Source organism: Pangasianodon hypophthalmus, chromosome 3, assembly GCF_027358585.1.
Source record: "Pangasianodon hypophthalmus isolate fPanHyp1 chromosome 3, fPanHyp1.pri, whole genome shotgun sequence".
Taxonomy (NCBI): domain Eukaryota; kingdom Metazoa; phylum Chordata; class Actinopteri; order Siluriformes; family Pangasiidae; genus Pangasianodon; species Pangasianodon hypophthalmus.
In genome coordinates this window covers 12,659,414-12,672,521 of record NC_069712.1, presented here as the reverse complement: position 1 = coordinate 12,672,521, position 13,108 = coordinate 12,659,414, and the positions used below count along the sequence as shown (strand labels likewise).

General features: G+C 39.8%; 2 protein-coding genes across 5 annotated transcripts in view; one reads left to right on the top strand and one right to left on the bottom strand.

Annotated features, from left to right (window-relative positions):
- Positions 1-703: 703 nt before the first annotated feature.
- dmac2l (distal membrane arm assembly component 2 like) lies at positions 704-11,853 on the bottom strand. Of its 4 annotated transcripts, none has more exons than XM_026936991.3 (5): positions 11,079-11,853; positions 5,632-5,752; positions 2,811-3,019; positions 1,127-1,298; positions 704-998 (listed from the first exon to the last, which is right to left on the bottom strand). In XM_026936991.3, the coding sequence occupies exons 1-5, from the start codon at positions 11,080-11,082 to the stop codon at positions 884-886; spliced, it is 621 nt and encodes a 206-aa protein (XP_026792792.1). In that variant the 5' UTR covers positions 11,083-11,853; the 3' UTR covers positions 704-883. The 4 variants fall into 4 exon arrangements, with proteins under 4 accessions (XP_026792792.1, XP_026792801.1, XP_034158687.1 ...); XM_026937000.3 differs by lacking the exon at positions 11,079-11,853 and adding an exon at positions 8,143-8,268; XM_034302796.2 differs by lacking the exon at positions 11,079-11,853 and adding an exon at positions 8,143-8,188 and having other exon boundaries at positions 5,632-5,746.
- The window catches only part of klc1b (kinesin light chain 1b), a 38,817-nt gene continuing 36,020 nt past the window's right edge, over positions 10,312-13,108 (top strand). The window contains exon 1 of the mRNA XM_034302791.2: positions 10,312-10,722. The gene's annotated coding sequence lies outside the window, so the exon portion shown is untranslated. The remainder of the gene's footprint in view (positions 10,723-13,108) is intronic.

The following is a 13,108-nucleotide window of genomic DNA, read 5'->3' as shown; positions in this document are numbered from 1 at the left end:
ACTGTCAATTTTCCAGGTGAGTGTGTAATATTTTAAAAATAGTTTTTACAGGATGCATGGCGTCTACGGTTCCTTACAGGAATAGGGAAATCGCCTTCATGTGACTCAACAAAACAAAAAGGTGGCGCAACAAAAAAGCAGAAAAGTGTTGGCTCTGTCGTGGGAGAGTGTGAGTCTGAATCCCAGTGACACCACAGCAATTCACATACCAATTTCACACACCAATTCCTTTTCTAACAATAAACGCTAATATTAGTTATCCTAATGATTGCACTTATTGATAACAGTTTATGCCCAAATCTCATTCATTACTCAGTGGATAACTTCACTATAGTCTCAAAGCTAAAAACTCTAATGAAATCAAAAAGGACTCTGATGCTCATACTGAGGATCCTTTCAACACACTCAGTACTGTTTGACTTTACAGCATACACTCATGCTAGAGTAATGACTCATAATCACACTTTCTGGAGTCTGGTTCCTCTCAAGGTTTCTTCCTCATGTCGTCTCAGGGAGTTCTTTCTTGCCACTGTTAACTCTGGCTTGCTCATTAGGGATCTAAAACTAAATCTATATACAGATTTCTGTAAAGCTGCTGTGACATTGTCCATTGTTAAAAGTGCTATATAAATGAAACTGAATTAAATTGAATTGAAAATAAGTGAAACTAAATGTAATGCAAAAAAGAGATTCAATCGAAGCATTTTCAGACAGACATAAACAGCAGTACATATTTAATATAAACTTTGCTTCTTTAATACTACACACATCAGTTTCTCAAGAACTCAGAGAAAGTTTAAACACACTGTTTCTATAAATAACATCGCATCGCTTCTCAGGTCTCCGATTTGTCAATCTAGGCTGCAAAGAAAGCTATGATTGGCTAAGCCAGGTCAAGTTCTATGGTGAGTTTGGGTAGTGCGGTTTGCAGTGTGTTTGTTGTTTTCTGTTTCTCTCTCACGCCTGGTAGGTCACTGAGGAACAAGGACTCCAAGTTCCTGAGAAGTGAAAAAAAACACACACACACAAAGAGAGGGAGAGAGTGTGTGTGTGTGTGTGCCTGACAATGAGACTTGAGATATTTTAATGAATAGAGCATGAAAGCAGCTCTGTGGTTTTCACCTACCTCAGGTGATGAAGAGCGATGATGCCTCTGTCTGTCACGTTGCCACAGGAGACAATCTCCATCGTCCTCATGCTGTTCTGCAGCTTCTCTGTCTTACTCAAGCGCTCCAGACACGTATCCTCTATATATATACACTTTCGCAGCTTTATCTCCTCTACATGCTCCAGACCATCTGCACAAACACACACAAACACACAGGAGGGAGAGATTTATTTACTATACACTCACTGTCTACTTTAATAGGAACACTTCTAACCCTGCTCATTCATGCAGTTATCCAATCAACCAATCACGTGGCAGCAGCACAATGCATAAAATCATGCAGATACAGGTCAAGAGCTTCAGTTATCATTCACATCAAACATCTGAATGAAGAAATAGTGTGGTAGCAGTGACTTTGACTGGGGTATGGTTGTTGGTGCCAGACGGGCTGCTTTGAGTATTTCAGTATTTTTATCTCCTTGCGTAAGAGTCTCTAGAGTTTACACACAATGGTGTGTAAAAGAAAAACCCTACAGTGAGTGGCAGTCCTGTGGGTGCAAAAGCCTTGTTGAAGAGAGAGATCAGAGGAGAACGGTGAGATTGGTTCCAGTTGACAGGAAGGCTAAAAAAAAAAAACACTCTTTACAACTGTAGTGAGCAGAAAAGCATATCGGATAGCACAACACAACAATTGTAGAGGCGGATGGGCTACAACAGCACAAGGCCACACTGGGTTTCACTCCTTTCAACCAAGAACAGGAATCTGAGGCTACAGTGGACACGGACTCACCTAAACTTGGTAGGTGAAGATTGGGAAAACACAACCAACACTCAAGCAGACACGTTCACTTCTCAATCATTTGTCTCAGGTATCTCAGGTACAGTAAGATTTTCTGCACATTAAGAGAACCTGAAGTCATCAACTCCAAGGACCCACTTCAGTGCAAAATGTTTACAAATGATGTGCTCCGGTATGTGTGAATATTAACCGAGCTCCCCGACAGGAAGAAGGTGGAGAAGATCGAAACACAGCTAAAGTCAAGCCAACAACTAGAGAAAATAACAAGTAATAATCCAAGAATAAATGGAAATAATATTTGTGTTGTTTCAAAGGTACTATTTTCATTTACTATAGTGACAGCCATGGTGATGTGTGGAAAAGATTTATTCTCATAACACAGGAGATGACAGGCGTTAATTACATTCTGTGAGAATTTCACACATGGGCTGAGCAGTGAGTCAGGTTATTACACCACCAATGGTTGTGTTATTGTATTTAGCGTGTAGTATGAGGGACACATACTTTGGGACACAGCCTTGAATTCTCCTTGAATGTGTGTGTTCTTGTCAGTTATAATTAAAGTGTGGGTGAGAGGTGCATAGCACAACTGCCATTACAAAATATTCAATGTTGTTCCAATGTTCCAACGTCATTTTGTACCAGTTGTTACATTTCTAATGCTGCTGCTAAGAAAATGTCATTATCAGTGTGTGCATTGTGAAAGCTGTATCTTTCATTTCGTGTGTAATCAGTGTTTATGATGATGTCTTTGTGATTTGCATGGGTGGATTTGAAGGATTTGGCTTTGGATGGTAAACGGGGTGAAGAGAAGAAAGAAGATTAGGAGAACAGTACAGCAGGGATACTGTATCAGGATCATACACAGTATCTTATCAGTTATTGTGTGAAGGCGTCACTCACCCAGGTAATCAAATCCCCGGTACATGATGCAGGATTCTGTGGCATCGATGGCCTGGATTTGATATCGACCCAGTGGCCCGGTCGGGAGCCCGTTATAATCATGTTGCCAGCGGTCGAAACCACGGAAACGAACTTTAGCCCCACACCTTAGGAGCCATTCAGCAGCCGCACGGTCTGGACCAACTGCCTTAATCCGCTCATAATCAACCCTGGAACAAAACACACGATTAAAGTTTTATAAAACTGTACATCAAGTACATCAAGAAAAGGCCACAAAATGACATGATCTCTGAATCCTCTCTTACATCAAACAATATATCTGGGAGGCAAGACTGATTTTTATCATAAAAATAATTTCCTCCCCTAAGCCATTTAAAATTCTAACTCCTAACCGCATTCCTATCAGTTACTTCTGCCTAGTGCTTCTACTGAGTTTGAAAAAAGAAATGTTTACACATTTAATACAGCATCGCTGTGAAACATGACATGTGCGTGCTGTTATAGGAAAAAAAAAACCCACGACAGCGTTACGCTGTTACTACCCCGAAGCAAATTATTTTCCTATAAGAGCACATCCCAAAGTGTTTTATTCCTCTTACACCACAGTGATCTGCCATTTCTGCAATTTTACCATTAATTAATGAATAAAACTTTGTGTTTTTTAACTGTTTATAGTTACATTTAACGTTGTGCATTGTACACATGTACACAAATGCACGTTCATGTTATCACTTATGTTGTAGCAGTTACAGACCATCATTCCCTCACTTTTTTCTCTCTTGAACTTAATAAGACAAAAAGCACACAGTAGAAAGACTAAAGTCCTCTGTTCTGAAGACTTTCCTGTGGCGGAAAACTTACTGACTGCTACAAAGCACTGACATGACACTCAAGATTCTTTCCATCAACGTTAATTAAATAAAACTTTACAGAATGCATTACTATATCAAAGATTATACATTTTTATTTGTTAAATAGCAAGTTTTCTTATTTCATTTATTAGGCTTAGATTATGTGGAGCATCTGGCATACAAGTCTATGAGCTGTTACTATATGAGCTGTTACTATAGAAACTATAACACATTAGAAGACATTAATATAAACACATCATGTGAATTATGAGCCGTGCTGTTACAGAAAATTAAACCACACTGTCAGATTCAAGGATTCATCAGCAAGGGTGAGTCAAATGAAGAACGTGTGATATAAATTTTAAGAGAAATTGTACATTTAATTTGCAGCTGCAAAAGTAAAAATGCACTACTGATCCATTGCTCTCAATAGCCCCTTCTGTTGTTACCTCAAATCTATACACTTTTGTGACACCCATTTGCAATAAACAAAGCAAAACATTTTGCATTGGACTCACTCTCAAAAATTACTCATTTATAGCATGTAATGTATATTCATGAATATATTACAGAATGTCAAATATCTCATTTAAATTCCTGACAACAACACAACAGGCTATTGGCCTATAAGTATAAAGAGAAAGTGAAAAAAAAAAAGAAAAACATTTTGCACTTTCTGTTTTGGTCATATATCCTGATTTTTTGCAGTTATCGGATTATTGTATGCATGTAAACCCATTCAGTGTAACAGACTATGAAATACCAGATGACATAAGTGTTTCCTGTCGCAGTTGTACTGTAACTCTCTGCACAGTACACAATGAGAGGTGATTGCTCTTTCTGTCTGTGTGTTATGTCACACCTCCAGCCCCCGGGGTCACAGGTATGAATCATTCACAGCGTTTAAATCCCAAAGGCTTTTACCACCATTCTGTAGATTTAATGAAGCGCCTTGGATGACTGAGAAAACATCTTCATGATAGGAATAGAAATTTGATTTAGATTTGCTCTGTTGGTTGCGTATTTTGAGTACATTAGATTAATTATATCCATCTTCTCTAAGTTAAAAAGGAAAGACAGAACACATTAGGTCCCAGCTGACATTTTAGGGCTACATGGTTTTGTCTTATTGAGGTTTGGATTGAACCCATTCAATTCAAGTAACCAAAAAATATGCTAATATCTGTAAGAACTCAATAATAAATAGAAATAACTTGGTTAATAACGGTTGTAATGGTTCAACCTGGATAATAATGGTTGAAAACTTGCTTCATGATCATTTCTGTCCATACAGTACTGTGCAAAAGTCTTAGGGACATGCAAAGAAATGCTGTAGAGCAAAGATGCCTTCAAAAATAATGAAATTAAATGTATCTACGTATCTATATCTATATGTGACGACCCTTTGCTTTCAAAAATAGTAGTCTCAGGTACAGTGTGTGCAGTTTTATAAGGAAATTAGCTGTAAGTGTTTCTGAGCATCTTGCAGAAGCAGCCACAGCTCTTCAGGAGACTTTGACTATCGCACTTGCTTCTTATTTCTGCAGCAAAATCCAGCAGCCTTCATTATGTTTTTTTATCTGAAAAGTGTCTCTTATGTAACATGCTGCTTTCTTTACTGACATACAAACATTTTTCTGTAACATTTAATTTTGTGCTGAAAAACTAATGTTTGGAAATCTAAAAAGTTTCTGTACTGAATCAATAATGTAGGAGTCATAAAATAAAAATCTATAAGTTTGTTCTAAAAAAAAAAAAAAAAAAAAAAAAAAAAAAAAAAAAACAGGAGGGTGCCTATACTTTTGCACAATGCTGTATATTTACATGAACCTATACGTCACTGCTTTGCTCAGGTTTCCAGCAGTTACATTTTTTATCAGGGTAAAGGGCAGGCTCGTACTGAATCATGGGTGTGGAAGTAAAGCAGTGAGCAGCAGCTCATGTGTTGTGTGTCTGTGGTGCGTTATTACTTGTTGAAGACGGCGTTGAGCCAGCCCCAGAACCCTCTGCTGCCCCCTGGCGGTGCACACCGGGAGTGTGTGTATAAAACACACCGCGCTGTCCCACTCAGGAGTCTCATAGCTACTGTTACTGGAAATAAAAAAACACATCAAACCAGACAACCACTTCTGAGTTAGTCTGCGGTAACCTCCCTTTATACCAATAAACACAACAACCTGGATCAACCGGCGGTCTCTTAGTTATTTTTCACACCATGAGGCAGCTCACTTCAAATGTATCCGTCTGCGTCCTGCAGGATCACAAACCACGCCCCTTACAAGACACGCCCACTATTACAAGTTACGCCCACATCAAATAGGGTTAGAGTTAGGTTTAAGGGGGAGTGGGTGTGGAAATGTTGTGTGGTGATGTTGTGTAGCAGGCATGGGAATGTTGTGTAGCAGGCGTGGGAATGTTGTGTAGCAGGCATGGGAATATTGTGTAGCGGGCGTGGGAATGTTGTGTAGCGGGTGTGGGAATATTGTGTAGCGGGCGTGGGAATGTTGTGTAGCGGGTGTGGGAATATTGTGTAGCGGGCGTGGGAATGCTGTGTAGCGGGCGTGGGAATGTTGTGTAGCGGGTGTGGGAATGTTGTGTAGCAGGCGTGGGAATGTTGTGTAGCAGGCGTGGGAATGTTGTGTAGCGGGCATGTAGGGGGTTTAGAAATGTTGTGTAGCAGGCATGGGAATGTTGTGTAGCAGACGTGGGAATATTGTGTAGCGGGCGTGGGAATGCTGTGTAGCGGGCGTGGGAATGCTGTGTAGTGGGCATGGGAATGTAGTGTAGCGGGTGTGGGAATGTTGTGTAGCGGGCGTGGGAATGTTGTGTAGCGGGCGTGGGAATGCTGTGTAGCGGGCGTGGGAATGCTGTGTAGTGGGCATGGGAATGTTGTGTAGCGGGTGTGGGAATGTTGTGTAGCGGGCGTGGGAATGCTGTGTAGCGGGCGTGGGAATGTTGTGTAGCGGGTGTGGGAATGTTGTGTAGCGGGCGTGGGAATGTTGTGTAGCGGGTGTGGGAATGTTGTGTAGCAGACGTGGGAATATTGTGTAGCGGGCGTGGGAATGCTGTGTAGCGGGCGTGGGAATGCTGTGTAGTGGGCATGGGAATGTTGTGTAGCGGGTGTGGGAATGTTGTGTAGCGGGCGTGGGAATGCTGTGTAGTGGGTTTGGTAATGTGTAATGGGCAGGGGAATGTTGTGTAGTGTGATTTGCTAGTAGGTGTTCCTTGTAGTGGGCGTGGTTTGTGTTCTTGCAGGAAGCAGAAAGACCCTTCTCACTCACTTCCTCCACTCACAGTTACACACATCTACAGCACAGTGTCTAAAGAAACTGCTCACAGGTCACTATGAATAAAACTTTGCACTAGTAGACTACTAGACGAAGCTAGGTGGCACAAGTATAACAAGAAATTTAAAGTTATCTCCTTGTTTTTTTCAATATATCACATCCTGAGATAATTTAGTTCATTTCTCTAGACTTCTCGCATCCATTAGCGACCTCTAGTGCTGAAAAGGATGCAGCCTGTGTAGCGTGTGACCTGCTTTACATCACAGCTCAGAGTGTGGAAATGTGAGGTCTCATCCACCTCATCCACCAAGACGCCTTCAGAAAGAATGAAATTAAACTTTTCTACTTTAGAAAGTACAATAGAGAGCAGTAAACAGTAATAACTGAAACGAAGTCAATGTGTGAAGTGACGATCCTTTGCTTTAAAAAAATACTAGTCTCAGGTACAGTGTGTGCAGTTTTATAAGGAAATGAGCTGTAAGTGTTACTGAGCATCTTGCAGAAGCAGCCAGAGCTCTTCTGGAGACTTTGACTATCGCACTTGCTTCTTATTTTTGCAGTAAAACCCAGCAGCCTTCATTGCACTGAGTGTGTACAATCTGGACCATTAAAGGTATTAAAAAAAAAAAACTCGTTTAAGCCATGTCAAATCCAGGAATTCTTGGGATTGTATTCCTTTTCTTTTCTTTTTTTTTAAATCATAGCCTAGACATGAACGTTTTTTTTAAATCATAGCCTAGACATGAACTTTAAATAAAAGATGTGGACAGCGATATCCTTCCGTATGTTGATAGAGATCATAAGTAATCTCTACACCAGGCCTCTTGTCATCCTCGATGACGTCATTACAGGAAGACAACACAAGTAGTGAGAGCTGCAGGTGAAAGCGTCCTGCCTTCACAACACACACTTCACACCCAGCACAAACCTCCGTATCGCGATCGGATAATCATTTCTGGTATAATCTTTTACACCATAGTCATTTACTGTACTAAAGAAAACGAGTTCATTTCCGAGGCAAACAATTCCATAGCAAACCACATTCAGCTAAAAACAACAACATATTAGTGTTAGATCATCCTGTTAAATTCACCATCATGCCGAATTTATACGCAGAGACTCATCTGGTATTAAAGATCAATTCAAGAGTAATAGAGTATACAGTAAATACAGCTATGAAGTCCGAGAGTTCACCTTTTCCAGTGTTGTTTACTTTTCACCTCCGCCATGCGCCACTTTCATGACCTTTCAACTCACGCCAGCTGACGTCAGCACGTTCTGATCTCCCATTGGTCAGTTCACGTTGAGCCAGAGAGCGATATCAACAGATAGAGGTGCAAGTATATATTGCTTCCTACTACACAAACCAAAGCGTCTAAACAGATGTAGATGCACCACACACCTGCTAAACTTCACTGATAATGAATATGTTCTGCTGGTTCAGTAACTAAAGCAACTCTGCATGCTCACTTTCTTAAATCCAACCTAAAACAACAACAACAACAACAACAAAAAAAAAACAACAACCACAGCCTCATTATCAGACAGTTATCCTGAAGCTGTGAAATTGGTCTTTCACTGTATGATTTTTATTGATCAATTATTAATAAGAAGTCATTCATCTTTAGTTAGTGCTGATCAGGGTTGTGGTGGATTTGGGAACACTGGGCGTGATGTGAGAAAACACCCTGGATGAGACATCCATCCATCACAGGACAACATGCACACACGTTCTTACACTCATTCAAGCATAGCCAGTCCAACTACTGGCATGTTTTGGAAGGTGGGAGGAAACTAGAGAACCACCAGCCAGGAAAAAAGCCAAAGAAAGAAACCACCTAATTGTCTACTTGGGGTAATCTTCACCACTACGCGTTCCCTCCCAGTTTACAGTGTGACGTCAAATCAACATGGCTGTACACAGCATCTGAAATAAACACCGTAGCACTTCTTACCTTTAAATGAGTTATGCATATATGGATATGTATGCTTTAGATCAATCAACATAAAACTGTGGTAAAACTCCACACACACAGTAAAGGCTCAGTTATACTAGCTTTTAATGCTGCAATCAACTTACATTGTAAGTGGTAATTTGCAGGTCGACAGTTTTCGACCTCTACACATTTGACACACAAAATAGGAAAAAAACACCCATAGGGACACCCCTCTGTTCATCTTTCATCAGCAACAAGTTAGCCAGCTAACTGTGATGAGTGATGTATAATTTCCTCCACAAAACTGCGATCTGTATCATCCATGTTATAGATTTAACAAGCAAATCTGGCTGTATGTTGATTGATCTAAAGCATACATGTCCATACATGTATATCTCATTTAAAGGTAAGAAGTGCTACTGTGTTTATTTCTGATGCTGTGTACAGCCGTGTTGAGTTGACGTCACCCCGTAAACTGGGAGGAAACTTGTAGTTGTGAAGATTACCCCAAGTAGACAAGTGGGTCGTTTCTTTGGCTTTTTTCCTGGCTGATGGTTGGGAATTACAAGTTACAACACTGAGTTGAATGCAGCATAATTACATGGACCTGTACGCAAGATGGCTGCTGCACTGATCCTGCAGTCGTTTGGAGCGTCACTTGTGTACGTCCTCAGAAATGAACCATGACATGTCCGTGGTGCAGTATATCAGCGTAAATAGTGGGGTCAGTGTAGCACCATGTGACAGTGTGTTTAGTTGAATAACAAACTAACATTATCCATCAATTTTTCATACCACTTATCCTACACAGGGTCACGGGGAGGCTGGAGCCTGTCCCAGGGAACTCAGGGCACAAGGCGGGGAACACGCTGGATAGGGTGCCAGTACATCATAGGGCACAGTCGCACACACATTCACACACTATGTCCAATTTGGAAATGCCAGTCAGCCTGCAACACGTCTTTGACCTGGGGAGGAAACCAGAGCACCCGGAGGAAACCCCTGCAGCATGGAGAGAACATGCAGGCTCTGCGCACAATAACACAGTTAGTGTTTACATTTTTAAAAATCTTTCATGTAGCCTTTAATCCTACTGAAAGATCTGTTAGATACTATTTCACTATTTTCAGCTAGAAATATAAATATATCTCAGCTGATATAAAACATTTAAAATAAAAAGCCTTATGATTATTATTAGAATGCCATCAGCCACAGCCCTCAGAGGCCACGCCCCCTTTTAAAGCGCAATAACCGCTATGACGTCATTCTATACTTCATTTGTGTATTCGTTATTTTTTTTTTTTTTATTATTATCATTAATTATTAGTTAATTATATGTCTGTTTTTTTAAGAGGTGGTGGATTTAAAGGGGGCGTAATTTTTGGCACATATACAGTATTTATCCCAGGAGTTTTAAACTCCTCAGAAAACATTGTTTTTATTTAAACTGTCTGTAAGTTACACTGTAGCACACAAAAACCTGTTTTTTTTTCGTAAATTAGAAAATATTGGGTAAAATTGTCTAAATTTAAGCATTTAGAAAAAAAACTTTTCCTTTAATGTGTGACGGAGCTGTGCTGAAGGCTGTGTATCACTGCTGCGTTTGTTGGCTTTACAAGCGAGTAACGCAGGCGAGCTAACAGGCTAACAAGCTAACAGAAGCTGTTAACATTTAAAGTCTCCATTTCTCGAGATTATCAGTGAACCTGACGGCTTCATGATTCCTTTCCAACCCAACACGCTTGTGTGGAAATAGGTAAAGAAGCGCAGGGGATTTAGCGCACACTCGCTCAGCAGGAGGACACACACACACACACACACAGACAGAGAGAGAGAGGTAAGACGTCATGCTAGCGGCGTTAGCTTGCTAGTTCCTGGCTAACGTTAGCTAGCTGTCGAGATTTGTCGTTTCTTCTGAGCTGCTATTCAGCATGTTTGTGTGTTTGTTAACTGCTGTGTACTTCTCTGTGTACTTCTCTGTGTACTGTTTATTGGTGAATTTTCCACTGAAACACTATGAAACACATCCTAGAGACCTGTCATACCTGTCAAGCAAGTAGCAGCTAGTTAGCTGTTAGCTGTTAGCCGAGGCAGACAGCGTTATTTTGGTAGCTAGCTAGTTCTTTCATGGTAATTGGCGTGTATCGGAATCTCAACTGTGTAAATGTTTGGAATAATTGTGAGAATACTTACACATTCACAGTGACTGAATGAAGCCGCTGGAGATTATTAAAGCTGTTTCAAACCCAGAAAAGGAATGATGATGTTTGGGCTTTGTACAGTAGAGGAGAGCAAACAGTTTGTAGTCAGGGACGCCTTTAACTGTTTTTTAAAAAATATCCACGAACCCTTTTAGCACAGATAGTAGTATATTTTACAAACAGACTAATAAATAATTACAATAAAATTATTTAAATGTATGCAGTAATATTTTGGCTAGTTATTGGACTCATAGGTTTTCAGTCATTTCTGAACTTTCTACCCATAGAATTAATTTTTATTAAAACTGACATTATTTATTAAACATTAACACGTTGCTAATGGCAGGGATTGATTTCCACCCGTGTAAGCAGCATTAGAAAATCACACACACTGACTGTGCTCCTCCAGACCCCAGTGTGAGAAGTGTGGAGTTAAAGGAATAAATAATGGTGGTGTGTTGAGTCCATTAAAACCCCATGGCCTCTAACACTGTCATGTCTATTAGACTGTACTGGGGGATCACGTGATTTGTCCCCTATTCCTAGGTTAAAGTCAGTCACATACAGAGTGCAGCCTTCATCTACAGCACAGGTTCCCATCCCTTTTTCAGCACATTTCAGTGTTTTTCCTGCTCTGAGACACCCGTTTCACCTGGTAATTATCTGATTAGTTGAATGAGGTCTGTCAGGAGCAGGGAAAACACTAAAATGTGCAGGACAGGAGTACTCCAAAACCAGGGTTGAAGAAAAAAACTAAGAAATACCAAGCCTTTGAATATGTAGTCTTTTGGATATTAAAAAAAAAAAAAAAGATCCTGACATATTGTTCTGCCTTATATTTATATATATTTTATATATATATAAAAGTTAGTTTAAAACAGGGTTTGATTTCTACTGTGGTAAGCCTAAAAATTTCTCATGGATAAGCCCTTGGTATTATGGATAAGCCCCTGGCATGGTCAGCTCTTTAGCATATCTCTAAACATATTGATTAGAGCACAGGTATTCCACTAAAAGTCTGTGAAGGTCCGGCTTCATAAAATTTCTTCCTTACAAAGGTCTGGATAAGCAGCTAACATGACTGAATGGTTAACTGTTACCTTTTAATGCTTAACCATTAACAAATGGTGGTTTACCTATTTTAAAAAAAAAAAAAAGTTATGTTGTGTCTGACCTAATCAGACCAGAGAGGGTAAATAAAATTGAAAATCTATGCAAATGTTCCCCTTTCTAACCTAATGTCTCTAGCCCTGTAGCTAATCTCTGGACCGTTGTACTGCCTTCAGCTAAATAATTTATATAAATATGGGACTGGATAAGCCACAGCAGAGGATCTGCTCCAGAAGACGAACTGGTTCATATTTAGGAAACTAGAGATGCTGAACAGCTGCCAGTCTGTTTCATACTCTTATTGATTCTGCTACAGTGATTTTTTTATTTTATTTTATTTTTTCTTCGAGAACTCTGTTCACTCTGCTGAAATATTTGCTGGGTCTGCATAGACTTACATTCTTACTTTAAAAATCAACCACGGAGCTTTTTAGTTTCATTTTTTTCAAGTGCTCTAAAATATTGAAGGATCATTCTTGAAATGAGTAACAACGAGGAACAATTTCTGTTCTGAAATTACTATAAAGAACATTATTTTTATTTTACCATATTTTAAATCAACAATAGAGACACACCTATTTGACACTGAGATTTGACATGTTTTCCAAAATGCTTCGCTGAGGTATTTTATCCCGTGAAGGCCTCTGATGTTGACAGGCACAACACAGCTCATGAATGTGAAAACAGAGCGTAACTTGTATTAAAGCAGGAATACATCAAACCTCTGATGTGTCATAACTCTGCAACAAACATCATCTTGGTTAGTGTTAGGATATTGGGTGCTGGATCAGTACTATATATCAACCAACACTCAGACCTTTGAAATCGATATTATTTCACTTGAAAGCATGTGCAGTAGAAAAGATTGAGCCATGCTCGCTTCTTTCTGAAAAATACAAACTAAAATGTTGC

Bases quoted from the DNA above. Each gene is read 5' to 3' on its own strand.
- dmac2l (XM_026936991.3), bottom strand. The intron at 1,299-2,810 runs GTGAGTGACGCC...GTGTTTGTGCAG, and splicing joins CCGGGGATTTGATTACCTGG to ATGGTCTGGAGCATGTAGAG. The intron at 999-1,126 runs GTAGGTGAAAAC...TTCACTTCTCAG, and splicing joins ATCGCTCTTCATCACCTGAG to GAACTTGGAGTCCTTGTTCC.